This window comes from Mytilus edulis, chromosome 2, assembly GCF_963676685.1.
Source record: "Mytilus edulis chromosome 2, xbMytEdul2.2, whole genome shotgun sequence".
NCBI lineage: Eukaryota > Metazoa > Mollusca > Bivalvia > Mytilida > Mytilidae > Mytilus > Mytilus edulis.
The window spans coordinates 65,926,412-65,954,345 of record NC_092345.1 but is presented as its reverse complement, the minus strand read 5'-3'; the positions used below and the strand labels follow the sequence as shown (position 1 = coordinate 65,954,345).

Sequence of the window (27,934 nt, the reverse complement as noted above, 5' to 3'; positions counted from 1 at the left end):
CAAAGAGACTCACACTGGTGTGATCTGGTAGGGGTGATCCGGCTCAGATCACCCCTGTTAGAACAAGGGAGCTGGGATGTAAAACAACGGTGTAAACACTGTACTACCCTGATTACACCAAGATAACTACTAAAAATATTATCCGATGTTCACTTCAAACACTGAATTTAATAAAGAGAAAGGAAATTTATGCATTTAAATTGGCGCAATCGTATACTTTATTTTTTGCTCTAATGATACTATGTGTTTTAAAAACTAGTGGCGTAAACGTAGCGTTGGCGCAAACAGATTTCTCCCTGTATATTATAGGTTGACATTATGATGACTGTTTTCTTTACAATGTAAAAAAAACCCTCCTATATAACTTCGACGCGAATAGTAGTACTACTATTTGTTTTTACTGGTACACTCAACAGTTACCTTATCGAAGTTAACAAGACCTTGAATACAGTTTCAATTCCCATTCTGTGCATTTTTGCTTTTTTGATGCAGAAATTCTGTGTATTTTAACTGTAGTTATTATAATATTCCATTGTAGCTAATGAACTCGAACTTGATACGACTGCTGTCGAAATTGTACCAAACTTTAAGATAAGCAGCCATATTTACGGTAAGTTTTAATTGATTGAACAATACATTATGCCAATAAAAATGGATCCTTATGCCCCGTTTATAATATCTATCCGAAATCTGCATCAAGATATTACTTTGTTATATAAAAAAATTAACGTATGATGTATTCTTAACAATTACTTTTATATAATGTCCACTTGTTTTAATGAAGTGAAGAGATATGATTACAATAGACATTCAAAAAGATATCTATTTAGACCAAAGTAAAACTTACGATCAAATATATGTAGCTTTAAAAATGAGCAAAACCAAATGCCCAATGTACTGGCCGGACCAGCGAGTTTAACCAAGATGACTGGGTTTATCTAAAGACAAAACAATCAGGAGCTGACTTTTATTTCACTACCAATCCAAATGGTGAAAAACTGAAAAAACAAATATCAATACAATTTTACAATGTGTTCAATGATAGTTAAAGTCCATCAAAAATACGGATAAACAGTTCAGAGATATATAAAGCTGTTAATGTTAAATATTTCAAGATCTTATATGAATAAACACCAAAAAAAATCAAATGTACTACTTATATACACGTAAAGAACTTTGAATATTGTTCATTTGAGATTTTATCATAAAAGGTAATAGAAAGTACTGAGTATCACTCTATTTGTCAATTAACAATTTGGTTCTACGTTAGCACAAGTTCATACACAAACAGACGATTTTATCGTATTCACTCCTATCATGCCTGTAAACTGTTCCAACTATCCGGAATATCTTTAAAAGTAGGGTTGGTACCGTTGATTTTATTACATATTCCACAAAAACTCGATATTTCCTTATTGTTTTGTAAATTACTGCATTAGAAATTAATCAGTCGCCATTTGCATTATTGAAAGTACATAAAATTAAAGCTCGGGATCATATACTCTGTTTTTGGTATATCTGCAGATGCGGATACGTCAACGTATATGATACGGTTGATACGTCTTTAACTGGCGTATCCGAATCGACGTATCGTATAACATGTATATGAGGAAACGATACATTGAGTCAAGTTGGTCCCGATGAAAATATTATATAATGCGTTTAATTCTAATTGAGACCGGGATAAAATCATTATTGTACTAAACTTCCGGTTAATGGCGGCGCACATGAAAAAATCTGAGTAGCCAAAAAACCTGATTTCTGATGCAATGAAAATCTCCAATATTAACCTACTATAACTAAACACACATAAAACAGTGTTAAATATTATATTTCGCTTATACAAAAGCCCACTAGAACTATTAAACATAAAATGGCACAAAGTGAAACTAGCGACTTGCAAAACACGTGTGATGACAAACAGATCACCTTTGACTTGAGCAAAAAATCTGTGTGGTACTGGCGAAGGGCATTGCTGTTGAGATATTATATTGATTTAGGAAAATTTCCAAACGTAAATGTGAAATGGTCAGACTATGACAAATCATCCAAAATACTCAATTTACATGACGATGAACGACCATTCGAAGAAAAGACCCCCTCCCAGTCTCTCAACAAATCTACAGTGCAAGTATTCCACCACAATACCAAACTCATCACAATAACTATCTACTATTCAACCAAAAGATGCCTTGTACAAGGGAACTCTTGTCAAAAATGGGTGGAAAAAGAATTCTTTGATTTGAAAGAATGCATAAACAACTGTATAAAGGAGGATAATTCCAAGACAAATATTGACAACGTCATTCGACAACTTCAAAACTGAAACATTCCTATAGAAGATGAATATAATGAAAATGAGGAAACAACCCCTAAACAAATTGAGGAAACAACCCCTAAACAAATAGATGGGAGCTCTGATGAATCCCCCCGACCTCAAAATGACAAAAACAATAATGAAAACATAAAACAAAACAATAACTTGACCAATACCATGAATACAGAAAGTGAAAATCAACATGTTTTATATGCCTTCAATTCACTGGAAAACAAATTGATAGACTGTCATTTACAATACAGTGAAAAAAATAGACCATCTGGCAACGCTGATCATAATAATGGAAGAAAAACTAATATTATAGGCTAAGGAGCAGGAAGAACTTAGAAACAAAAATATGGAACTAAGTAAAATCAATAAAAGGCTTGCAAATATTGAAGAACATGTAAACAAAAATTCTATTGATATAGCCAGAGCAACTAGCACCATAGAGAAAAGTGTTTCTGATATTAGAAATCCTGCATATGATAAGGAACAATCTGAAAAATTAAATAAAATTCAAGATACTCTTACAAAAGTGGAAAAACTTTGTGCAACTGTAATAACAAATACATGTACAGTTGAAGATAAACAAAAAGAGAAAAAACAAACATATGACAAACCTAGTACAAATCAAAGTCATGAACAAATTACAACTGGAAGTAAACCGAGACGAGATAATTTTCAAGCAACAGAAACCCGTGACCAAGATCAGAGTAAGAATAATCCAGAATAGAGCCACCCAATTAACTTATGGATTGTAGGCTCATCAGTGGTGAAAGATCTGCGAAAAAATCGAATATACAGATACAAGGAAACCAATATTACTACTCTGCACGATAAAACCATTCGAGGTGCAAGTGAGTTTCTATTAACAGGAAAGCTTAAAGCAGACAACATTGATTTTCAATTCGGATTAAACGACCTAGAAGATAGTACACCAGAGGACGTGGCTAAAAATATGGAAAGACTTATATTAGATACACAGAGACTTGTCCCAGGGAGCAACATCATAATAAATGCTATATTGCCTCGATTTTTATAGAAACGCACATTCAAGCAAAACTTATGAATCAAAAAGATCCAAATGTAACAACATTCTTTCAGATCTATGTAATGAATATACATTAGTCTTAAATTTGTCAAACATGAAAATTTCGTACAATTTCACTTCACAGACGGCATCCATTTAAATCAAAATGATGGTATCCCACTATATGTAAGAAATTTAAAACATGTAGCAAACCCACTACTAGGAGTAATAAATGATCAACAGAACTTTGAAAATCATCAATTTCCTAGGCAACGTAATCAACAGTTCCGTAGAGAAAATGGTAATCACTTCTACAAACGTCCAAATCGATATGATGAAGAAAACCATCAAAGTGCTACTTACATGTATGACAATAACAATAATTGTTATGAAAGAGAAACAAATCACCAAAATGCTTCACATGACAAACACAACAATTATTACCAAAGCTATGACGACAATTTAAGCAATAATGGCATAAACATGCGACTACTCAAACTAGCACTTGAAGGTTTGAAATAGAAATTCTTAATGTTGCTATGAATTTACATTTGAAATTGTATACAAATTTTGTTTACTAATAATTAATAACAACAAGTTATATTCATTTTATTAATACTGATATTAAAAATTTTAATTGACCTTGATAAGGTCTTGATATTTACTTAACAACACACATGTGCTGAAAAATGTTCACACATGTAACATCTGACATGTTCATAAATTGTATTACATTCCAATTTCTGAAACAAATAGAGTTATCTTTCTTTGTATAGCTAAAACATGAATACTATAATGTGAATATTTTGTTTTCTGTTTTTTTTGGTGTTTTTTTATATATTGTTGTTGTTGTATTTTTCCTTCTATAACTGTATAGTATGTTAACATGATACAATTACTAGATTTCAAAATATCATAATATTTATTTAAACATGTTTTAACTTGAAATGAAAAAGAAAAGAATTTTGAAACAAAATACCTTTAATACTCAATATATAGATTTGCATCAGTTATCTTCTTTTTCACTGCTCATTAAAAAATATTGTAATAAATGAAAATGAATGTTGTTAACAACAACCAAATTAGCATATCTGCATGGAATATACATGGCTTAGGCGATAAAACAAATGATGAGTTCTTTTTAAAACAAATTTAAAGTGACATTAATTTTTTTACTAGAAACTTGGAAAGGCGAATCCAAAGAATATACCATTCCTGGCTTTAACACTATAAGCAAAATACGTAAAAAGAATAAACGTGAAAAAAGATATAGTGGGGGCATTATAATATTTTACAAAAAAAGCATACATCAAGGTTTAACCTATGTTAAAAATGGATCTTTATCAAATAATAGACTATGGTTAAAACTCGATAAAAAATTCTTTGGATTGTCTGATGACATATATATATGTGCTGTATATATTCCTCCTGTTAGTTCCACTCATTATGATGATGATTTTTTACAACTAGAAAAAGAAATAAACATTTTTTTCTAAAAAAGGGAAAATTGTACTTTTAGGAGACTTTAATTCTAGAACTGGAAATAGATTAGACTATTTTAAAGATGACAGCCTAGACATAAATAATTTTGCTCAAACTAATCTATTACCAGATGAATATAAAATAGATAACTGTTTTAATAGATATAGCTGTGACAAAGTTGTCAACGGGCAAGGTATAAATTTACTAGATTTATCTACATCGTCAAGCCTACGTATATTAAATGGTAGATATATTGGTGATATAATGGGAAATTTTACTTGTATGACAAGCAATGGTTCAAGTGTTGTAGATTATGTTGTAAGTGAGAGTCTCCTTTCCTCAGTTGAATATTTTAGAACACATGAGTTTAATTATCTATCAGATCATGTAAAAATTGAGATTTTCTTGAAATGTATGCAAAGAGAGTATAATTTTGATATCTTTGAAAATTCAAATTGGTCTAGCTATAAATCGTTTAAGTGGGACTCGCAAAAATCAAAATTAAAATTGCTTGACCATTTATCAGATGAAACTGTTTTGAACAATATTTTAAACTTTGAAATGCAAAACTTCAGTAATGATCAAAGAGGTGTTGATGATGAAACAAATAAACTAACAACTATTTTATGTAATTTAGCTGAAAATTCATGTGTAATTAAAAGAAAAAACTTAAAGAAAAGTAAACCAAAAAATAAACAACCGTGGTCGGATAATGCAATAACAGATTTAAAACATCAAATAAATGCCATCGGCAGAAATAGCAAAGCAAATCCATTTGATAAAACATATAAAACTAGATATTTTAACCTTCTAAAAACTTTTAAAAAGATGATTAAACAAAAAAAAGCTAAATACAAAACCGATATTTTTAAAAAACTTGAAAACTGTTATAAAAATAATTCAGAGGAATATTGGAAAATACTTAAAGAAATGAAAAAGACCACAAAACATGAAGATAATTCTGAAGAAATATTTAAAAACTTAGAAGAGCTAGAAAAACATTTTCAAAACCAAGGAAAATGCTGTTCTGTCAACAAAGAATTTCAAAAAAACATAGAAACAGAATTTAAAAATATTGAAGATAAAATGTTATATATAAACACCACTGACAAACCTTTTACACTATCAGAGGTTAAAATTGTTATAAATAAACTAAAAACAGGTAAATCTTCAGGACCTGATAAAATCTTAAATGAAATTATTAAATTCAGTAGCCCTGTTACACTTAAATCTTTTACAAAACTTTTCAATGTTATACTAAAATCTGGATGCTATCCTAAACTATGGGAAAACTCATATATTATTCCAATTCATAAATCAGGAGACAAATATGATTTAAATAACTATAGAGGAATTGCCTTAATTAGCTGTTTGTCAGAAGTATTTAGTGCATTGTTAAATAATAGACTAAATAAACTTATGGAATCCAAATATAACCACTCACAGTTTGGATTTCGAGAGAATCATAGAACTTCTGATAGCTTATTTATTCTTAAATCTATTATAAATAAATACCTTCATAAAAATAAAAAGAAAATATATATTTGCTTCATAGACTTTAAAAAAGCCTTTGACTCTCTTTGGCGGCGGCTAGGACTAATGTATAAATTGTGTAAACTAGGAGTTGGTAAACACATCTTTAACATCATTAAAGCACAATTCAATCATACTCTTGGTTCTTTCAAACATAAGAACTCAGAGTCTAGGCATTTTATTATAGATAAAGGTGTAAGACAAGAAGATTCTTTAAGCTCCACTTTATTTAATATTTTTATTAATGACTTAAGTCAGATATTTGAAAAGCAAAACTGTTCCCCTGTAAAACTTATAAATTCTGACATAGAAAGTCTCCTATTTGCAGATGATTTAATCATATTATCAGAGAGGGAAAATGGTCTGCAAAATAGCTTAAATAATCTCTCTGAGTATTGTGATAAATGGCAATTAACAGTTAATACAAAAAAATCTAAAACCATGATACTACAAAATAACCCAAGTAAAATAAATAAACCCTTTTTGAAATTTAAAGAAAAATACCTTGAAAAAGTATATGAATATAAATACCTTGGATGTGTTATAACATCTAATGGCAGTCTAACTAGTTGTAGTTCAGATCTTGCAAAAAAGGCAAGAAAAGTTTTATTTGCTATTAACTCTTACCCATCAGGCTTTGGACAACTTCCTGTGAGAGTGTCTTGCAACCTTTTTGAAACTTTGGTCAAACCTATTTTAACATATAATAGTGAAATATGTAATATGGACACTTATATTCAATTTTATAGAGCTAAACTCCGAGCTAACAAAAATAGCTCAACACCAAATGCTATTCATTTTATTGATAAAACTATTTTAGAAAAAACCCAGCTACATTTTATTAAACAAGTACTGGGGACAAAAAGAAGCTCTACAAATCTAGCTGTTAGAAATGAACTAGGACTTCTGCCATTAGAAACTTTCATAAAAACCCAAACTATGATGTACCTATCTAGATTAAATAATGAAAATTTAAACCCACTTCTTAATGAAGCCTTTAAATTAACTAAAAGTTTAGATACTAAGGGAACATACTCTTGGTATACTTTTGCAAAAAATGTGTCACAAGATATAAATAGTGACATCAAACTTATTGAGGAAACTAAAACTTTAAAACAGACTAAAATGTTAAAACCCCAATTAAAAAAGAGTTATATCAACTATTATCAAACTCTTATTGATGATAAAATAAATAACTTAAACGAAAATAATAAAATATATCTATATAAATTTCTTAAATCTAATATAGATAACCAAATGAAATACTACCTATCAAACCCAAGTAAAGAAACAAGAAAAATGTTAACCAAATTTAGAATAAGCGATCATTGTCTCTTAATAGAAACTGGACGATATACCAAAATACCACGAAATGAAAGAAAATGTAAAATATGTAATATCTTAGACGATGAATTTCATTTTTTCTTTAACTGTAAAATAAATGAAAATAAAAGAGAAATCTTTCTAAAATATTATATACAAAAATATGTGAATTTTAATACACTTAATTTAACTGATAAACTCGTGATTATACTAAATCCATCAACACCAAATGATGTAAAAGCAGTTGTTTCTTTTATTAAAGAGTCATTAGAACTGAGGAAAGGAGAACAATAACTGTTTTTATCATATCGCTTATAATATTGTCGAGTTTTCATTATGTTTGATCATGTTTGTTTTGTCAATGTATTTGCCATAACCAAAATTGGTTTTTGTCTGTTTTGCAAATAAAGAATTATATTGTAAACAAATCTGTTCGATACGTATACGTCGATCCGTGCACGTATCCTGATACGTGAATAATGCAAATGCTCTTCTAGTAGAAGTGGGACATTTAAAGACGTATCGTATCTGTATCTGATACGTTGACGTATATGTATGGCACGCGGGAACCACATAAATGAGATCATCACAGTTTATCGGGGATAATGATAGATTATCGGTCGACCATTATAGATGTACGGCGTAAATTATACTTTACGGTTGTAAATGCATTTACGAAATTATTGTCGACAATCTATCATTATCGATCATAAATGCATTAACAGTCGACAATCTATAATAAAGGAACGCGGGAACCACATTATTGGATAATTACAGTTTAACGGGCGATTCGTAAATGCATTTACGCCCTGTTTTCAATAGCAATTCATATGTACCCAATCACAATGGGTTATCGACAATGCTAAATAATTTCGTCCAATCATATCCATCGATTCAAATGACAACACATTCAAGTAAAATGGATCGTCTAGCCAGGTCTCACCAACCGTCAATTAATAGTATTTTAAAAGAATTGAATTCTGTTTTTCTGTAAAAATTGATTAGATGCAAGTTTAAAGTTATTAATTATTTTTACGTTTGCAACAGAGATCAACAGACACGTATCCCGGGAATATTTAAAATTATTATACTTATAATAATTTTACTAAGTTAATAAGTTATAACTGGCACTTATTTCATATACATGGCAAGTCGTTGTAGAATAATTTACTTTCTATTTATTATAGTATTGTCCAGTGCTTCTGTTTGAATAAAGTAATATGTTTAGTTGTAAAAACAATAACCAAGTGATAATCCATTTAGAACTTCACCTCCGGCTTAATTTCAGGTGATCGGAGGGCAATAAATTGCGCAATCGCACACCTGTGAATTAGTCACAACTCGGGCTACAGAACTAATTATCGGAAAATCGGACACATATAATTTCACTGTGTAATTAAGAAGCAAACTTTAGCAAAAAAATGCGGTACAGAAACGTTTCTTGCAATATCAATTGATAATTACCAGATTTTAATTTTTAAATTAAAAGAAATGCCGAGAAAGTAGCTTTTTATTTTTTTGGTGTATAAAATGACCATAAATCCACTTATTCATGGTATGGCATCAATATTTCTGACCTGACACTACGTACTTTTTATTGCTTATTTCTATAGAATTTGATATGCAATGTTTCGGTTTCTTTAAGGAATATTCCCAGGTAAAGCCTCATTAGAGGCCGACAGGTACTGTCTAGTGAATATTTAATTGTTACAGTACATAATTAAATAAAGTTTATCAAGAGAAAAAAAAATCATATAGACGCATCTATTGGTTATTGTCAAAATACATGTAGCTATCGAAAAAAGGGGAAAAGTGAAAGGTTAATGACTCTTTTTGGTCTCTTTTATTTTTAATACCTGTGAATGTTTTTTTTTAATAATTGTTTGATAAATGTATTAAATGTGTTTATAGACTTGCTTCTTGTATGTCAAAATGCTGACTTCTTATATCTATTGTACATTTATTGCCCTAAACGTGATGTCACTACGATATATATTCAGTACCTTTAATACAATTATGAAAGCATGAACGACTGCATCTACACACATTTCACAATCACGTGTTTTTCGTGTCAATCTATATACTTGTATATGTCATGTATGTGTTAACACTCGATATTTAAATCATTATATAATTAGAACTTCACAGGCGTACAGTTGAATGATAAATTAAAGTTAATGTTGACAATCTCTATATACGCGTACTTTAAATTTGCTTATAAATGAATCATTCAACATCAGCAGAGTTGGATTGATGACTGATATCAATTTTTCAAATACATTTAGCAGGCAATACTTTTTTCAAATATTAAGAATAAAAGAGACCATAATTTTCCTATTTGTTTCCTCTCTTATTTCTGTTCTCGAAATTATTTTCACATTTTTTGACTCAATCATTAATAGTTATCGCACAAGGACGCGGTGTTTCAGTGTATGATCACCCCGATGGCCGGAGGCCAGAGGGTGATCTAACATTGACACACCAAGTCCGAATGGGATAACTATTTTACATTCCAGCTGTTTCAGATTATACGAAAATTAAAACCATTTACAATTCATAAAATCTAGTTTAGAACGCCACACAACCATTAAAATATACTTAATATATTACTATATGATGTATACCCTTTATGACCCCCGAACACGATGTGTAGATATCAAACAATGTCAACTCGCCCTACTTGCCAATCGGCCAATACTATATCGCCACTTTACAAAAAAATCGCCCCACTCTTGTTTACTGACTCGCCCCACTTTTGAAAAAGTAAAATCAAATTGAACAATCAGTCTGACAACTCACTTATTAACGAAAAAGATTTAAACCCCAATGAATAAAAGTCTGCCAACTCGCCACACTTATAAAAAGATCTTGCTTCCTTTAATTATGTCAAATAACTGTTAGTTCGTATCCAGTCGTCCTGGTGTAGTGTTATGTGTCGTGGCTTGATATGCTAAAGGTCTTGAGTTCGAATCCCAGCATATACACTGGATTTTTTCTACGTGAAGTTTGATAGATACTCTTATCCGTATAATCAATTAAGTTTTAAAGTGGATTTGACATTCCCGCCAAAATGTTACAGAAAAAACTTTTTTTTAAAGAAAGCATGCATAACAAAGAAACTCAAACTGGGGTGATCTAGTAGGGGTGATCACCCCTGTTAGAACAAAGGAGCTGGTATGTAACTATTTATAATATACACCAGCTTTGATAAATGTTTAGCATGACTATGAAGTTTTACTTCTGTTTCTCGTACAATGAACTAAAAAAAATCCGTTCTCCATTAAAATTTATGCGTCATACCTTACAACAAAATTATTTTCTTTTATCTGTGTTCATTATTCTCTTTGGCGGCTAGGTTATTTTTTCAAGGTTATGGTTGAATTTCCGAAATGATTTGGCATCTCACAGCGGTATACTACTGTTGCCTTTATTCATTCGCCCCTTATTTTATTGATTTTGTATTTACATTGTGTCATAGATCAAATTTATTCGTTCAGTGTATGTTTTATTGTGTTAATATGTCTTTTGATTGAGTTAAGCCATTTCAATTGATAAATTTATTGTGTGTCTTTCTATGTTGTGATGTGACACTGTTGTTTCGGGTTAGGGTGAAGGTCGGTACCTTTCTAAACGTTTAAACCAGCTGCATTTGTTTGCATCTGTCCTAAGTCAGGAATCTGATGTTCAGTAGTTGTCCGTTTGTTGATATGGATCATAACTGTTTCTCGTTTCTCGTTTTTTTTATAATATAGATTATATAGATTGGGGCCCTTTATAGCTTGTTGTTCGGTTTGAGCCAAGGCTCCGTGTTGGAGGCCATACATTGACCTATAATGGTTTACTTTTTTTAAATTATTATTTGGATGGAGAGTTGTCTCATTGGCACTCGATCACACCACATCTTCCTATATCTATAGACCGTTGGGTTTCCCGTTCGAATGGTTTTACACTATTCATCTTTTAGGCCTTTTATAGCTACACAGTTAGGTGTGAGCAAAGGCTCCGTGTTGAAGACTTTACTTTAGCTTCTGATGGTTTTCCTTTTACAAATTGTGACTTAGATGGAGAGTTGTCTCATTGGCGCTCATGCCACACCTTCTTATACCTATAGGAAAGACATCAAGTCTCTTTCTTATATAGTTTAAGGTAGCACCACAGTCAGAATTTTCTGACTCCAATCAACAGGCTCTTTAAAGATTAATTTCTTCAAAACTACTCAACAGGTTTTTTAAAATCTTTAACTCATTTTAAAGCTGAAATATAACTCTTTCTTAATATATATATAAATTTATTTTTGGTTTGATTAATTGAAAGTATAGCTCATTCATTGCCAAAAAAGTGGTCTTCCAACTTAGCTGAAAATGGCACATTCATGTGAAATGGTAGTAAAAATTTGTTATCATAATCTCCAAATCCGTGTCTTAGATTTTTTATATATGCCTCCAGTAAGAAGATACATTAATTTAACTGCTGGGTGCCAAACCTCATTTCACCTTTCATCTTTGGAGACCTATAAATTCTTTTAGAAACAAATTATCCAAAAACTGGGACACGGTATTGTAGAATTTACACCCTTTAATCATATATATCAAAGTCAAGCCGATGGGGTACCCATAAAGTAGCTATTTTCATTTTTTCCTTACAATTGTCATGAAAAATTGTTCTGAGAAATGACCTAAAAACTGAAATTCCCTCTTAGAACCTCTATAAAGTCAATATAAATACAAGCATTCCACTGGGAACACCCCAGGAGTGTTCTGATAACATTACTATATCAATAGAACTTTGATGCTCTAATGCTGTATATTTTGTATTATGTTAACCCGAATAATTCAGTCGTTATATTCTGCTTACTACATTAACGCCTAAATGCATAGACAATGAAAAATCTTCAATCAACCATTCGGAATTAGCTCGGGATTTACCTATCTCGATAAAATAGAGCTAATTGCTGATTGGTCACCTCTTCTACAGGGCACCAATCAAAATCAAGAATTCGTAAAGAGTTTTTATCGTGTAAGGAATTCAGGCCCTCGCAAGTAGGAGCGATTGATTACGGGGAGGGACTGAATTATTCGGGTTAGTATTATATGTGAACTGTTCAACACTAACTTGGCATTTGGAGGAGTTTGACGTTACAGATTTGACCAACAGTTGTGATGTAGTAATTAAATATAGACAAAGCTCCACCTCTTTCCAGACAGTCTAAGATAAGAGAATAACATGATTGGCCAGCTGCATATAAGCAATGTTTAACATTATTCCCTATATATAAAGAATAATTTTCATTTGAATTTAAAAAAAGAAATAAACTATGTCTGAAATTAGCTAGAACATTAAAAGTGTGCATTAAAAACATGTTCATAAAAAGATCAAGACCACCCTCTTCTTGAAAATACACTTTCCCACCTGATTTAATGGAACTGAAAAATTTACACATAAACTGAAAAATAGTTAAAATGCATAAAACTGTATTTAAATGAAGAAGACTAAAGAGAGGAAATTTATACAGACAGTCAAAGGCTTTCAAAACTACTTTCCCACTCTTTTCCATAGTATTTTTCCCCATTTTTTGTAGATTTTTTCCCTTTAGATTTTCTCTTGTATTTGGTTTTGATGTTATATTTGTTATTCTCGTGGGATTTTGTCTGATGCTTGGTCCGTTTCTGTGTGTGTTACATTTTAGTGTTGTGTCGTTGTTCTCCTCTTATATTTAATGCGTTTCCCTCGGTTTTAGTTTGTTACCCCGATTTTGTTTTTTGTCCATGGATTTATGAGCTTTGAACAGCGGTATACTACTGTTGCCTTTATTTCTCCATGTTATATAAATAATTTTGTTGCACAACAATAAGTTAAGACTACACTATCTTGTGGTCAGGGATTAACAGCTGGACACTGGTATCAACAGATGATTGACATATTAGCCCATCCTAAATACCTATATATTTAGATTAATTACCATGTGCTTTTATTTACATAAGTTCATTATCAATTTACTCCGTGTTGTGATATGAAAATGACTTTGGGATTTTTACAAACTGTGCAGAATAAAACTTACTTCAAAATTATGTGATAAAAAAATATCTGTAGTGCTTCCTTAAGCTTATGGTAAATCCGTCTTTTACTTGCTCGGATTATTAATATTAAAAACAATATTTTTGTATCTATTCTATATTCTCAAAACTACATATGCACAGTTACATGCTACAAATCTACGACTCCCAGTTTATGGGTACACGTGCTGTTCTTATCTATATTCATGCATATTATTCGTTAGCTATGTAGGCGTGTTAATATCGTATCATACGCGATAATGAACAGCTAGTACACACTGTAATGATTTCATTAACCAGTATTAAAAAGATGAACATAACACTTATTGGAAAAATAACCCCACATTCGAAACTAATTGCCAACAACACATTGTTAAACTTTAAAACACATTTTAAGTATGAATATGATTTTACCAGGGGATATTCAGCCAGACAGCAATCTTAGTATACAAATTAACATAAAAGGTGTTTTGAGGTTATGAACAAGAGGCAGTAGAGATTTCAAAGGGAGAATGAACTCATAAGTGGATGAAAAACGTACCAAAGAAATCATCGTAAAATGACCAACAGAAAAACGACAAAGGAAACAACTAAGGTTCTGCAATACACAACATAAAATAGCAGCATCTGCAAGGCACAACATAAAATATCTTAATGTTCTAAATTGAGTTAAACACATGAACATCTAGCTATAATTCTTAAAACTGTGAGAATAGTACGCGTCATCCATTTCATACAAAGGAATATTTTTATTGAATGTATTCTACAGGTTAACAACAACGTGCGACTGGTTTGTTGATCTGATAAAATTAGTGTTTTCAACGGTTAACCGGTTAACCGTTAACCGTCGGAAGGACAGAATATCGAATACCAAAAACGCGAACCGGTTAATCGAACTTTATATATTTTATTATTATTTTAATAGATTTTATATAAATGTGTATTGAAATCATTTTGTTCTATAATTTGAAATTATCGTCGTGGTTATTAATTTGACAGATCAAACTGAAAAGTAAAGAAAAATGGTATAATAAACAAAGATAGAATTGACCAGGCCACAACTTTTCATTTTTATTGGTTTTTGTTTTCAGATCATCCCGATTGCGAGGCTAAAGAACCAACTTTAGTATTAGACAAATGTCCTACAGGTTTGTTAACTTAGACAGGGAAATAACAAACTTAATACAAAACATATTAACTTCAAAGAAAGGATAATTTGATTGCTTTGTCGAATCTAGAATCACCTAAAACAGCAATTGTTGTCAACCAATTTAAATTTACGTTCTTTTTAAAACTGACGAAGTTCAAAATTGAAATTGTAAGTATCTGGGTATTCATGCATTTAGTTTTAAGCATTAAAAAAACCAACAACATAAAACAAAAAAAAAATAAGTGCCAACGAGTGTCCCAACGCAGTACTATATCAAGGTACGTGCACCTGCCAGAATACTCGTTACCAAAGTTCATATGTATCATGCATGATTACATAGATCCTTAACAAGATGACACTATGTAACCAACTTAAAAATATGTGTGCAAGTGTAACAGTAATACGTTTATCTTGTACGGTTAGAGTTAGTCTATAATTTATCGACAATAACGTTATCGAAAGTTATGAAATATTTTGAATCTCAAGAACTTCCTCTTAAAATAATTTATAAAGAATAATAAATAACTCATGCAAGCAATAACATTAACGGTACCAATTTTCCTGAACCAGATGCGCATTTCGACAATACATGTCTCTTCAGTGATGCTCGTTGCCAAAATATTTGAAATCCAAAGCTTATATAAAAGATGAAGAGCTATAATCCAAAAGGTCAATATATTTATTGGAAACATAAATATGAATCAGGCCATTTCAACTAGTTTATTCGAGCGCAATATATCTTTGTGTAGCCGAAACACGCACTTGCAATACAAAGTTTAACAGTCTTCAACGGAAGTCCTTTGACCAAATTGAAGAGGCATCAGCAGTCGCAATCATATATATTATTCAATTACTTGTGACATTCAATAGTTTTATGGCATTTGATGTATGAACAGGAAGTGACATGATATGCAACATGACAGGAAGTGACACTTGGTTTTTCAAATAAATGCAAGTGAAAAGGTACTACTATACAAAGCTTGCGCTTTAGAATTTATTTCTATTGTATCATTTTTAGGTTTAAATGACGGTAGGGTAAATGGCCATAAACGTATGATCACAAAGAAATTCTGCATATTCCGAAAGCTTTAGGGATAATGGTCTCTTACATGTAGCTACGAGTATCAGCATGTTTACGGGCGTGTTCCGTACACAGAGACCTATGTGGCATAATATTGCTGACGAACAGTAATGGTTATGAATAATGATTGAGTTGACACTACTTTTTGTAACGCGTAGATGGAACAATATCCCTAATGCTCCTCTAATTTAGGAACACAAAAGTTGTGTGTAAATAAAAAATCTCTGTGTAGTCATATTGGACATGTTTCAATTTTTAAATAGTGACTGAACTTAACCTTTTGTGTTGATCTGGAAAGTATAGGACCTTAGAATAAATGTGCAAAAACTATGGAGTTATTATATGTATTCAAAGTGTTAAATTTTCAAAGAAATTATTGTGTGAAAAAAGGGACTTTTTACCATGAAGAGCCGCATCACGAAAGGATTTTCGAGGTATGCTAATTTACGGAAAAATGAATCACACTTCGTACCCTGAAAATATGTAAAAATGTCTCAGCTTCGAAACAAGCCATCATACATATACAACTTTACGATATGGGCTGAGCTACAGAAGAAAACGTTACCATTACCGCCTATGGAGAAACAATTGCGCATATTGCCCAAAATGACATCATTTCCTGTCATGTTGTTCATGTCACTTCCTAGCACGTGATTTTAATGCCATTATCAATGAAGTAATAGAATTATCCTCGGACTGAGGCTTGATATAACTTAAATCGTGAATAATATTCGACTTTGGACCTTATCATGAGTTTTCCACATGCAATGTTCGATTGAAAATTTTACCTACAATTTTGCGTCTGTATTTGTTTAAGCTGCAATATAATCTCTTAGAATGATCTAAGATGTATTTTGACTCTCAACCATCCAACACATAACGAACATGATACAACTCATTGCATGATGAGTAAATAATAAGCTATGATATAAAAAATTTATGTGGGCGCGTAACCCTACATTGAAACCTTGATTTTGAAATAACAGCCCAACATTGAAATAGACTGGAAACAATGATTGAATGGAAATCGACCACTATATATTATTAGTTACAAAAACAAGCAACAGCACAATAACAAAAGACAAATTAATCTGATAGTACATTGTACCTAAAGTTAATGAAAGGTTGTCCAAAGCAAAATATCAACTTATATATGTATATATTATAAGTTAAAAAGTAAAATAAAAAAATTATCGAACTCCGAGAAAATTTTTAAACAAAAAGTCCAAAACATCAAATGACAAAATCAAAGGCTCAAACACATTTAAACGAATGGATAACAACTGTTATATTCTTGTCTTTCTACGGGTATAAATCGTAGATTTCCTTGAATTTCCTTCCTTGTCTACAGGTCAAAGGCACATTCATTTCCGGTATTATAAATGAAATAAATCCAATTCACTTCTTCAGCATGTTCAGGTGCTTGAATATTTTAAATTGTTATCACATAACTGTGTTGCAATGACAACGAATATTTAGTAATATAGTATGTTGTGTGTCTTCTAAAGAAGTGTTACTCACAGACGTGTTATACATTTCTATTGATTGTGTATTTCTTTTGAAAATTATTTCTTGCATATTTAATTGTATCATCTTTATAACAGTATGTTTAAAAAACAAGCCGTAGTTCTACTCGTTCTTTTATAGTTTTTCGTTTTGTGCCACGCTATTGATTTCGGTTTATGAGTTTGAATTCTCTTGTTTGTATCTCTCGCCTTTCATAACAACGCATACTTTAAATATTTTCGTCATTTCAGATTCAGATCCCCCAACCGTATATGTAACTCCTGGAAACAGCAGTATTCATGTACATAGACATGATAATGTGACATTAGAGTGTTCATTTGTATCGCTTACTAACATTACGAGTTTCAAATGGACCAAGCATGGACAAACAGGACAAACAATTATAGCTGAAATCACTCATTTTTCCGGAGTTTCTCATAGTGTACCGCTAGTTATGTTTGATTTTATACCCGAGGACGTAGGTACTTATCAGTGTAATGTGTCTAACGAGAATGGCGAAAATGATGACAAGGTATCCATACTCATATTTGAAGGTCAGTTTATTTTATGATAACTTTCATAAAAAAAAAACACATATAGAAAGTAATTTTTTTAAATGCATGGTTTATTGCACGAATAATCTAGAAAAAATAATATTTATTTCATAAAAACTCTGATACTGTATAATGTACATAGAATATCAAATACTATATTTGAATATACGATTTAAGATGAAGCAAACATAATTAATAGCATATCAAGTAAATAAATGAGAGGTATACACTGCCACGAACCATAATAAAGGGATAAACATAAATAATTGTCAATAAAGTAAAACAGGGTAAAAACTAAAGATTTAGCAATTTTAGTACTCAAGTCATGTGGAACCTTTTATTGTTGAAATAACAAATATTTTTGTTTTAAACAATGTCTACAAATATCGAACAAAATGTTATACATTATGATAAACACGTATGTTTTGTTATAAATCAGAAACCCCTGACCCTCAAATATCATTTGAAAAATACCCGCTGAATCTTGGTGGAGACGTACATTTGGAGTGCATGATTGATGTATATCCAGAAGTAACGGATGTTTGGTGGACGAAAGACGACGGACTTATAGATAGAACAGATAGTCGGTACAGCGGATCTACTCCACAAGAACCATCACTCAAAATATCAACGACTACTACAGACGATATTGGATATTACAGATGCTGTGCAAACAATACAAAAGATTTCAACTGTAGTAAAAGCATAATATTTGGATGTGAGTTGACTTTCTTTCTAAAAAAATCAGCAACAAAACAAACATATAATTCTTCTTGTTTTTAAAAAGCCACCATACGATAATGTTAGAGATATTCCTGTGGCTAACAGTAGTAGTAATATCTCGTCTGACTGAGTCTATGAATGGAACTTTTCAGGAAAATGGCCATTGTTATACTATAGTATCATTCTGTGTGTGTTACATTTTAATGTTGTGTTTCTGTTGTGTCGTATTTCTCCTCTTATATTTGATGCGTTTCCTTCAGTTTGAGTTTGTAACTCGAATTTTTTTTTCTCAATCGATTTATGAATTTCGAAAGCGGCATACTACTGTTGCTTTTATTTAGTTAATACCGAATGCTATTATGATTTCATTATGTCAATGTCAATTCAAGCTAGGAACTATGCATACATTACCATGAAGAAGAACTTACAGCTCACAAGTTTACAGCAGCTTTTTGATTATCGTTACAGTTTCTAGATTAAAAAAAACCTTCGGTGACTACTAGTAATATATAGAAGATGACATTCGCATTGTCTGGTCTTACTTCATCAGGAATTATTGCACTCATATGTTAGTCATCAAGATGTTACTTTTTCTTTATATATAGGGGAACAGACATTCAAGCAGCAAAATCATGCAACTAATTATATAACGTACATGTATTGCCAAAAAGCGACTTCGCGTTTCCAAAGTATTTTCCCCCTGTTTTTTGTGTGTTAATAATGAAAAAAGCTTGTTCTGGCAATTCGAATTTCTTAACCTTGAGATGTATTTACAGTGCTGTTTTATTTGTCGCCTTTAAATGTATCTGGATGTATGAAACATGTCTATTCAATGGACACCTTTCATGTCTGATGCTTCTCCGCCTTGTAGATATTAAAGAAACATATTTGAAAATAGAATTGTAGCAATTGTTAGTTTAGAATTTTATTTTAAAACTACTACTAATAGATTTGTTTGTTAACAATTTATCAATTACAATAATTGGGTATTGAAGATTGCATTAAATAACAATAATAATAAAAAACAATCGCTCTGTTTTCAGCAAACTGTGTGGATGTTTTGTTGTTTTGAGGTATTTTGTTTTCAAATGAATCAATACCTGCAAATAAATAGATGATATACCTTAAATGGTTTATATTTATATTGCAAAATAAATATAGCAATCGTAACTTATTTTATGAAATAAAACATAAAAAGTGTCAACTGTCCTTCTCAGATCTTGATATCTTTAATTCTCATGGGAATATGTATACAAAACTACTGATAAAGAAGACCACCTTCACTTTCCACTGCATTAGCTTTCTTTTTTAATACTTTTGTTTCGTGATTTCTCCCGAGATAGCCCAATTGATTACAGTCAATATATTTTTAAAAATAGCAACACAGGTAACAAACTAGACACTGTAATTATATCTTTGAAAAATGTTTTTATTGGTATTAATATTAATCAGTAAATTAAAATCAAACACATTTGTTTTAATCTGTATTCATAAGCACATTCAAGGTTTTAAGAACCGTCGATATCTGTATCTTGGAATTGCTCAAGGTCATGTTTTTCACCTTATGATTATTACGGTTTTACACTAAATCCATTTGATGTGTACTGATTGGTAATTAGATGGTTTTGAACAGTAACTGCAAGTAACTAGAAGTACCTTTAAATCTGTACTTAGTGTCTTTTTTGTAGGGATGTTTATGTATAAGCACCCGTCCATGTCCACTTTGTGTTTTTGTTTGATATTTTCTTTTTGTATCAATTTGATGAATCAACCCTTTTTCAACTGATTTTTTAAAGTTTGTCTTGATGTTGTACTGTTATATCACTGTCTTATGTCAAGTTCAAATGAGTTTAAAAAGAAAAATGACAAAAATACCAAACTCAAATAAATTAACTGTTTACAAAACTTTTGAAATAAAAAGGCTTTTTTACCTCAGGAATAGATTACCTTAGCTGTATTTTGCAAAACGTTTAGGAATTGTTGGTCCTCAATGTCCTTTTGAACTGTTTTTTATTCGAGCGTCACTGATGTAGACAAAACGCGCGTCTGGCGCAAATATACAGTTCCAATCCTGGTATGATGATGAGTTAATATATTTTGTACTAAGATTAGGCCGTTAATTTTCTCGTTTGAATTGTTTTACATTTTGTCATTATTGGGTCTTTTATTTCTGACTATGTCGGACGGACTGTTTATTATTGAAAGCCGTACCATGACCTGTATTTGTTAATTACTGTGTCGTTTGGTCTCTTGTGGAAAGTTGTCTCACTGGCAATCATACCACATCTTCTTATTAATGTCGAATATAATTTGGTTTGTATACTATTATTGTGTTCATCAATTTGAGGTGCATGAAGGATAACGAATCAGCTATTCAGGGTTTTACAGTTAATTACCAAAAGGTTTATTTGCTTTATTCCTAAAATAGGGACGAAAGATACCAGAGGGAGAGTCAAACTCATAGATAGAAAATAAACTGACAACGCCATGGCTAAAAATAAAAAGACAAACAGACAAATAATAGTACAGAAGACACAACATAGAAAACTAAAGACTAAGCAACACGAACCCCACCAAAATCTTGGGGTGATATCAGGTGCTCCGGAAGGGTACGCAGATCCGTCGTGTTGCTAATAATGGCAATAAACGAAAACGACGAAAAGACAAATCACTACACACAACTATAATCTTCGGACTACGAAAACACTAAAAATTGGGGCCGATACCAGGTGATCCGGAAGAATACCAGTATCTAGTATCTGCTCCACTCGTGGGTCCCGTCCTGGTGCTCGTGATCAGTGCCCATTTAGTGAAAATTCTCTTAATGCAGGGATCTCACAATATAAAAGAATAGAATGGAATTGTGGTTTCGACAGTTAGAACATATCAATCCGTGATTACCTTTGGTCCTCAATGCTCTTCAACTACTTACTTTATTTGGTCTTTCTAACTTTTATTGGATTCGAGCGTCACTGATGGGCTTTATGTAGACGAAACGCTCGTCTGACGTAATTAAAAAAAATAATCCTGGAATCAATGATGAGTTTATTTGCAACCACTGGGTCGATGCCACTGCTGGTGGAGTTTTAATTCCCCGAGGGTACCACCAGCCAAGTAGTCATCACGTCAGTGCCGACATGAATTATCATTGATATGGTCATATTTATAAATTAACTGTTAACAAAACTTTTAAATTTTTAAAATACTAAAGCTTTTCTATTTCAGAAATAGATTACCTTAGCTATATTTGGAAAAACGTTTAGGAATTTTGGTCATAAATGCTCTCCAACTTCTTACTTTATTTGGCCTTTATAACTTTTTTTTGGATTCTAGCACATTGGTGAGTCTTATGTAGACGAAACGCGCGTCTAGCATAAATACAAAATTTAATTCTTGTATCTATGACGAGTTAATTTGACACATTGCCGAAACACAATATTTATTTTGAAAAATCTCTACTAATTTACTCTATATTCTTCAAAGATGCCGGGAACGAGATACAAATGTAATTAATATTTTATGTATTTCTAGTCCTTTTTTACAGATATGCCTATCATTACTAATTATACACATTATGCTGAAGGATTCCTGGGAAAGCCATTTAATATAACATGTGAAGTGAAATCCGCCCCTAGAATCCTCGATGTTATACTTCAATTTAAAGGGACGATTGTCGAAGCAAAGGTTTTCAACGTATCCACTGGAAATCACCAAGAAAAGTTTACATTTACGATTATTGACCCAACATTACAGGATAGTGGAAATTATACATGCAACGCAACTAACGGGCACACATCCAGCATGAGTGATGCAATTACACTAGAAATATATGGAGGCAAGTTCTGATTTTAACTTTAATTTCGTTATTCCGCCCAACTTATTAACTGGTTTTATGTTTTGATATTGCTTTTGCAAGAATTATTGAAAATTAACCGGAATCATTCCAGCTCTCCCTATTTTTATACTGATGCAGTTTATTAAATAAAAACCTGATGAACGAAAGCTTGATTTTACAAAAAAAACCTGTTTTCTGTAATTTTCAGGGACAGAATATTCATTCGAAAAAGTTAATCCTTATCTGAAAAAGTCGTCATTAATTCCATTATTTGACGGCAAGTATTTCATTAAAAAAAGTTCATCCCTCAGAATGTCGTCAGTTGCACCTAAACCGGATGAGTAATATAAACGCCTGATTTCGCGAGCTTCAAATAGTTTTAGTGTTGTTGCTATGGGTCTTGTAACTTCTTTCACCATTTGCGCATTAAATATTTGATATGCATGTTGTCATAACTAACTAAATTCTTCTTAAAAAAATCTACATAAAAAATAAGTGTCCAGGAAACACAACCAGTTGACGTCTTATGAACATGTATAAAAATGGATAATTTCACCATGATTAAATAATAGAAATATTTCTCCCCTAAGCTGAAGATTCTGTGTATTCATCAGTTTAAAGGAGTAGGTCCGGTAAGAGCCGATTTTGGCCTCAAATTTCAGGTTCATCTGACGAAAGATTTTGAACACTTTTTAAACACTTAAGTATCTATTACAGTTGATTTAATTAGTTTATGTGAATGATTTTAACTTATTTAATCTTTAAAAACGCTCCGATTCAAGCTTAAATATGAAAAATAAATCGAATATGCCAAAAAATGTCACTTTTTAGATATTTTATTGTCAAAAATTAAAGTGGCCGCATCTGTGTTCATCCTCAACCTTTATATATGTTATGTATTATCATCAAATACAATTACATTTCAATATAAAGAATGAACACAAATGCGACCACTTTCATTTAAGACGGAAACTGTCCAAAATTTAACTAAAATGCTAAAATTGTGAAGATTTCAGTAATTTAGCATGACTTAATGATGCTAATACCCGATATATTTGGTCAAAAACAGCCTATATCTATGTAGCACAAGCATTCTTCTTTCCAATAGATATATTTTGGGTCAAAAAGGGGTCTTACTGGACCTACTCCTTTAAGAAATTTTATTCTATAGCATGTATGCATAAATGGTAGCATTATGATAGTAAAATAACAAAACTACAGAACTCCGAGGAAAATTCAAAAAAGAAGGTCCGTAATAAATGTCAAAATCACAAAAACTTAAAACACATCAAACGTGTTGTTATTTTGAATTCTACTTCTGGAGGATATGTTAATGGAACCCAATCAGAAAAGTTTGGATAATATCTCAAAGGACTGCTCCAGACTTACACGTTGAATTCTGTAAGGAACACATCACATTTATATTCCATTGAATAAATGCTGACTGTACTTTAAAATATTTAAATAAGTCGTTCTACGAATTCAAGATTTTCCCAACAACAGAATATTTTGATAGATGGACTACATTTAAACAAGGAGTACTTAAACACTTTTATTACAAAGCACATCAAACGAAAAACGAATTGCAAGTTAGCAAAGTATATTTTTTTCTCAATATCTTTATATAATTGTTTATTTTAACCTTTTCCAAATTTCAATTCTAGTTATTATTTTTTTCAGTCACATTTCACGAACAACCTGATGAAAACGTTACATTTGGAGAAGACATTTCCATCGACTGTGCCGTGGATTCGCATCCACCGATAACACAATTAACAACAATAACTTGGTCATTAAATGGAAGCTGTATTAATATTAATAACACAACAAAATATCTCCAACCAACACCAACCGAATTGACAATAAAAAATGCTGGGTTTAGTGACAAAGGAACGTACACATGCGCAGTTGAAAACGATAAAGGTAACGGAACTAGTAGTGGACTTTGGCTTAATGTGATTGGAGGTAAGTCAAATTCAAAGCATAAGTGTATGGTCTGAATGTTTAACTTATTTTTCATTGCAGATTTCTTTCCCATTTGATCTCTTGCAAAGAGAGCATTATTAGGAAAAAAATAAACCTTTACCAAAAAAGATATGATTTTAGCTTCTTGGTTGTGAACTTGTCATTTCTGTGTATCTACCTTCCATCAGCGCCTAGACAAGGATTGTACATCGCCCAATTGATACAATATTCCCGAGCTTGCATTTCCTATCTTAATTTCCATGATATTGGGTTGCTATACATCCAAGAGTTCCAAAAAGTAAAATCACAAAAATACTGAGCCCAGAGGAAAATCCAATCGGAAAGTCCTTAATCACATGGCAAAATCAAATAACAAAACAGATAAAAAACGAATGGACAAGAACTGTCATATTCCTGACTTGGTACAGGCATTTTCAAATGTAGAAAATGGTGGATTAAACCTGGTTTTATAGCGATAACCCTCTCACTTTGATGACAGTCTCATCAAATTCCGTTATATTTACAATGATGCGTGAACTAAAATGAAACCAAACACAAACGATAATTTAGCTATATAAATTTCAGATACGTTTTGATATTTGAAATAGTATTTTTTTCTTTTATGTTAGAATTATGGGATTATGTAGGTATATTTGATATTTGATATTCACTGTTTTAGTTTTAGAAATGGGTATATCATATCTTAAAAGTTAATCATCGTTAGTGCTGTCGTTTATCTGGTTAATACAGCAGAGTTCTCTTTCTTGTTTTAAATTTTGATAATAGTTGACTCGCTGTAAAAATGATGCCTTATAGTTTGACATTATAGTTGTTACCAGCAAGGTTACATGTAATTTGTTTGTCCATGTTGTTTTTGCAAATTTCCAAAGCTTCAATTTATTAGTATTTTATTATATTTCACCATAAACATTAGTTTAAACCTATTTTCAGACTTCCCGAGCGTGAACAGCGTTATAATTTACAACAACGTTTTATACTCGACGATTGTAAGCTTGAACGAGTCAACAGTCTCAACACTTATACTAACTTGTAGTTATGAATCCTTCCCACCTGCAACAGATATAAAATGGGAAAAACAAAACGACATATACCAGCCATTGTCAGAAAGAGCCACTGGTGGCAATTCGATAGACCCAAACATCACTTTTACATCGATAGAAAAATCTGACGAAGGAAATTATACGTGCTTTGTCACAAATGCTGTCGGTACACGTGCTGGAAACTCAGTATATATACAAGTCAATGAATGTAAGTATTAGTTTGTAATTAAATACTTGACTTTACGTCCTGTAAATGTTATTACACGTTATACTTAATGAAAAAAGAAAAAAAAAAAGAGATTGCACAGTGAACATGGTGTATGTCATATTCGAAACACTCTACAATGTATTTTTCAACTACCAATAATATTTTCCGAAAAGAAAGTTGATGTGATCTGTCTGTGACCTAGAAAATGTTACTACATATATTCCTTATTAGTTATTGAAATGTATATCTGTGACAACGGGTGATACAATTTGTAGTTATTTAAATTAACCATTTGGCATAAAATATTTTTTAGCATTTCTATTTTTAGGTACATTCTCAGAAAAAGAATATGAAAATCTTATTAAATTCTTTCATCTTATGGATTTGTATGCTCCGTATTGACCCTTTTGCATAAAAACAAAACGAGTTAATAAAAGTAAAGTTATATAGTGACTTATAAAAGTAAATAGTTGTGTATATTTTTCTACTCATATATCTATTTTTTTATCGTCTACGATAAAACTCGCAAAAATCAAGGCGAAATACTTACAACCAAGCAACAGCGACGGCATTCACTATTTGTTTAAAGTTTTCTGTTTCAGAATCTAGTTGCCTTATGTTACGAAGTTAACGTCTTTCATTTGTCCATTGTCCTACACCTGATTTCATCGACTGCCTAAATACGTTTAATAGGTGTGTTTTTTTACATATTAACTACTCACTAATTATGAGTATTATGATTTTATATTTGGTTTTTGGGATACTTGCATACTTGTATATGTCTGCCAAATAGGATTCACATGACCTCGAACTAATATTAGTATACACTATAAGCTTTTCGTAGTCTAGTCCGCATTTAAGGTACAATTAGCAATAAATGTCATCACAACTCCTCTGAAACCACATAACAGAATTTCATGAAACTTTGTAGATAATACGGACATACTATGTAAGTGTGCATATCGACAGAAAACTAGGATTCCATTTGTTTTCTTACACTTTTTTGTTTGTCCAGTGACAATGTGGGAACATGGGTTATGTGAGCGTGCTCACTGATGTTCTTTAATGTCACATTTTTAAATGATTGCATGCTAAACATGTTGTCTGGCAGGGTTCGTATAACCTGGTGGTTCTTTTACCAATGTTCAGTGCGTAATTATGTCTCTTTCTTGGACGATAATAACAGTAGGCTTACTATATTTGATGGACAGTATAATAGTACGGTGTACATTCCCTTCTAGGCTATGACTGGACCTAACCTTGACCTCATATTAACGAATACTGTTAGGTTTAGGGAATATTTGTAGTAAAATCATTATATTACAGACTTTCAAGTGTATACACAATAAGTTTAGTTTAAACATATTTATTTATAGTTGATTGGGAAAAAAGTTATTGCAACTTATATTAATCCATTTCCACCTTGCGGGTGGGAGTGCTGCCTTGCAGCGGCTTTAGCCAGCTCTTTTTCTAAATCTAAAAGGGTGTCTTTAACGTGCAAGATATATGGCTCTCTCTTAACACGGGTCATCCTTTTATTGTCCACATCCGACGGACTATCATCCTTTTCTAAAGATCATACTCTCAAATGGTGTCAAGGGATAGCCGAACATTCAGTCCCTGAAATTTTCTCCCCGGAGCAGGGATCGAACCAGGAACCTGTGTGTTAGTAGTCCGATGCACTAACTACTACACCACGGCTCTCTATAAAACCGTTTAGCACGAAATGTTGGTTAGATTTTACATTTTAAGTGTTTGATTTCTTTTTTTCAGCTATAGATATGTGCACATGTCAATGTTCTTTCAAAGAAAAGATAAACTTTTGGAAAAAGAAAAATTTCACTCAGGAAGAAATGTTAGCCTATATGGAACCGTCTTTAAAAAAAGTTCTTGACGAAATGAAACTTCAAAAGGATAAATTATCACAATCCATTCGTAAACGCACCAGTGCAAAAGATGACAGGAAATCGTCCACACAGATTGGAATAGCGGGTGTAGTTTTCATTGGTGCCACGTTCGGATTGATAATTGTTATCGATATTATTTCCATAAAACGATATGTGCAAAACGTAAGAGAAGCGTTTAATATAACATAGTTATAAGGTTCTAA

The 27,934-nt window shown here is 31.6% G+C and overlaps 1 protein-coding gene across 1 annotated transcript; it reads left to right on the top strand.

Moving 5' to 3' along the window:
- The first annotated feature begins 543 nt into the window (after positions 1–543).
- On the top strand, positions 544–27,934 carry LOC139510973 (contactin-6-like). The gene is made up of 8 exons (XM_071297533.1): positions 544–610; positions 14,833–14,889; positions 17,730–18,032; positions 18,472–18,750; positions 22,300–22,590; positions 24,271–24,555; positions 25,507–25,824; positions 27,598–27,934. The coding sequence occupies exons 3-8, from the start codon at positions 17,933–17,935 to the stop codon at positions 27,918–27,920; spliced, it is 1,596 nt and encodes a 531-aa protein (XP_071153634.1). The 5' UTR covers positions 544–610; positions 14,833–14,889; positions 17,730–17,932; the 3' UTR covers positions 27,921–27,934.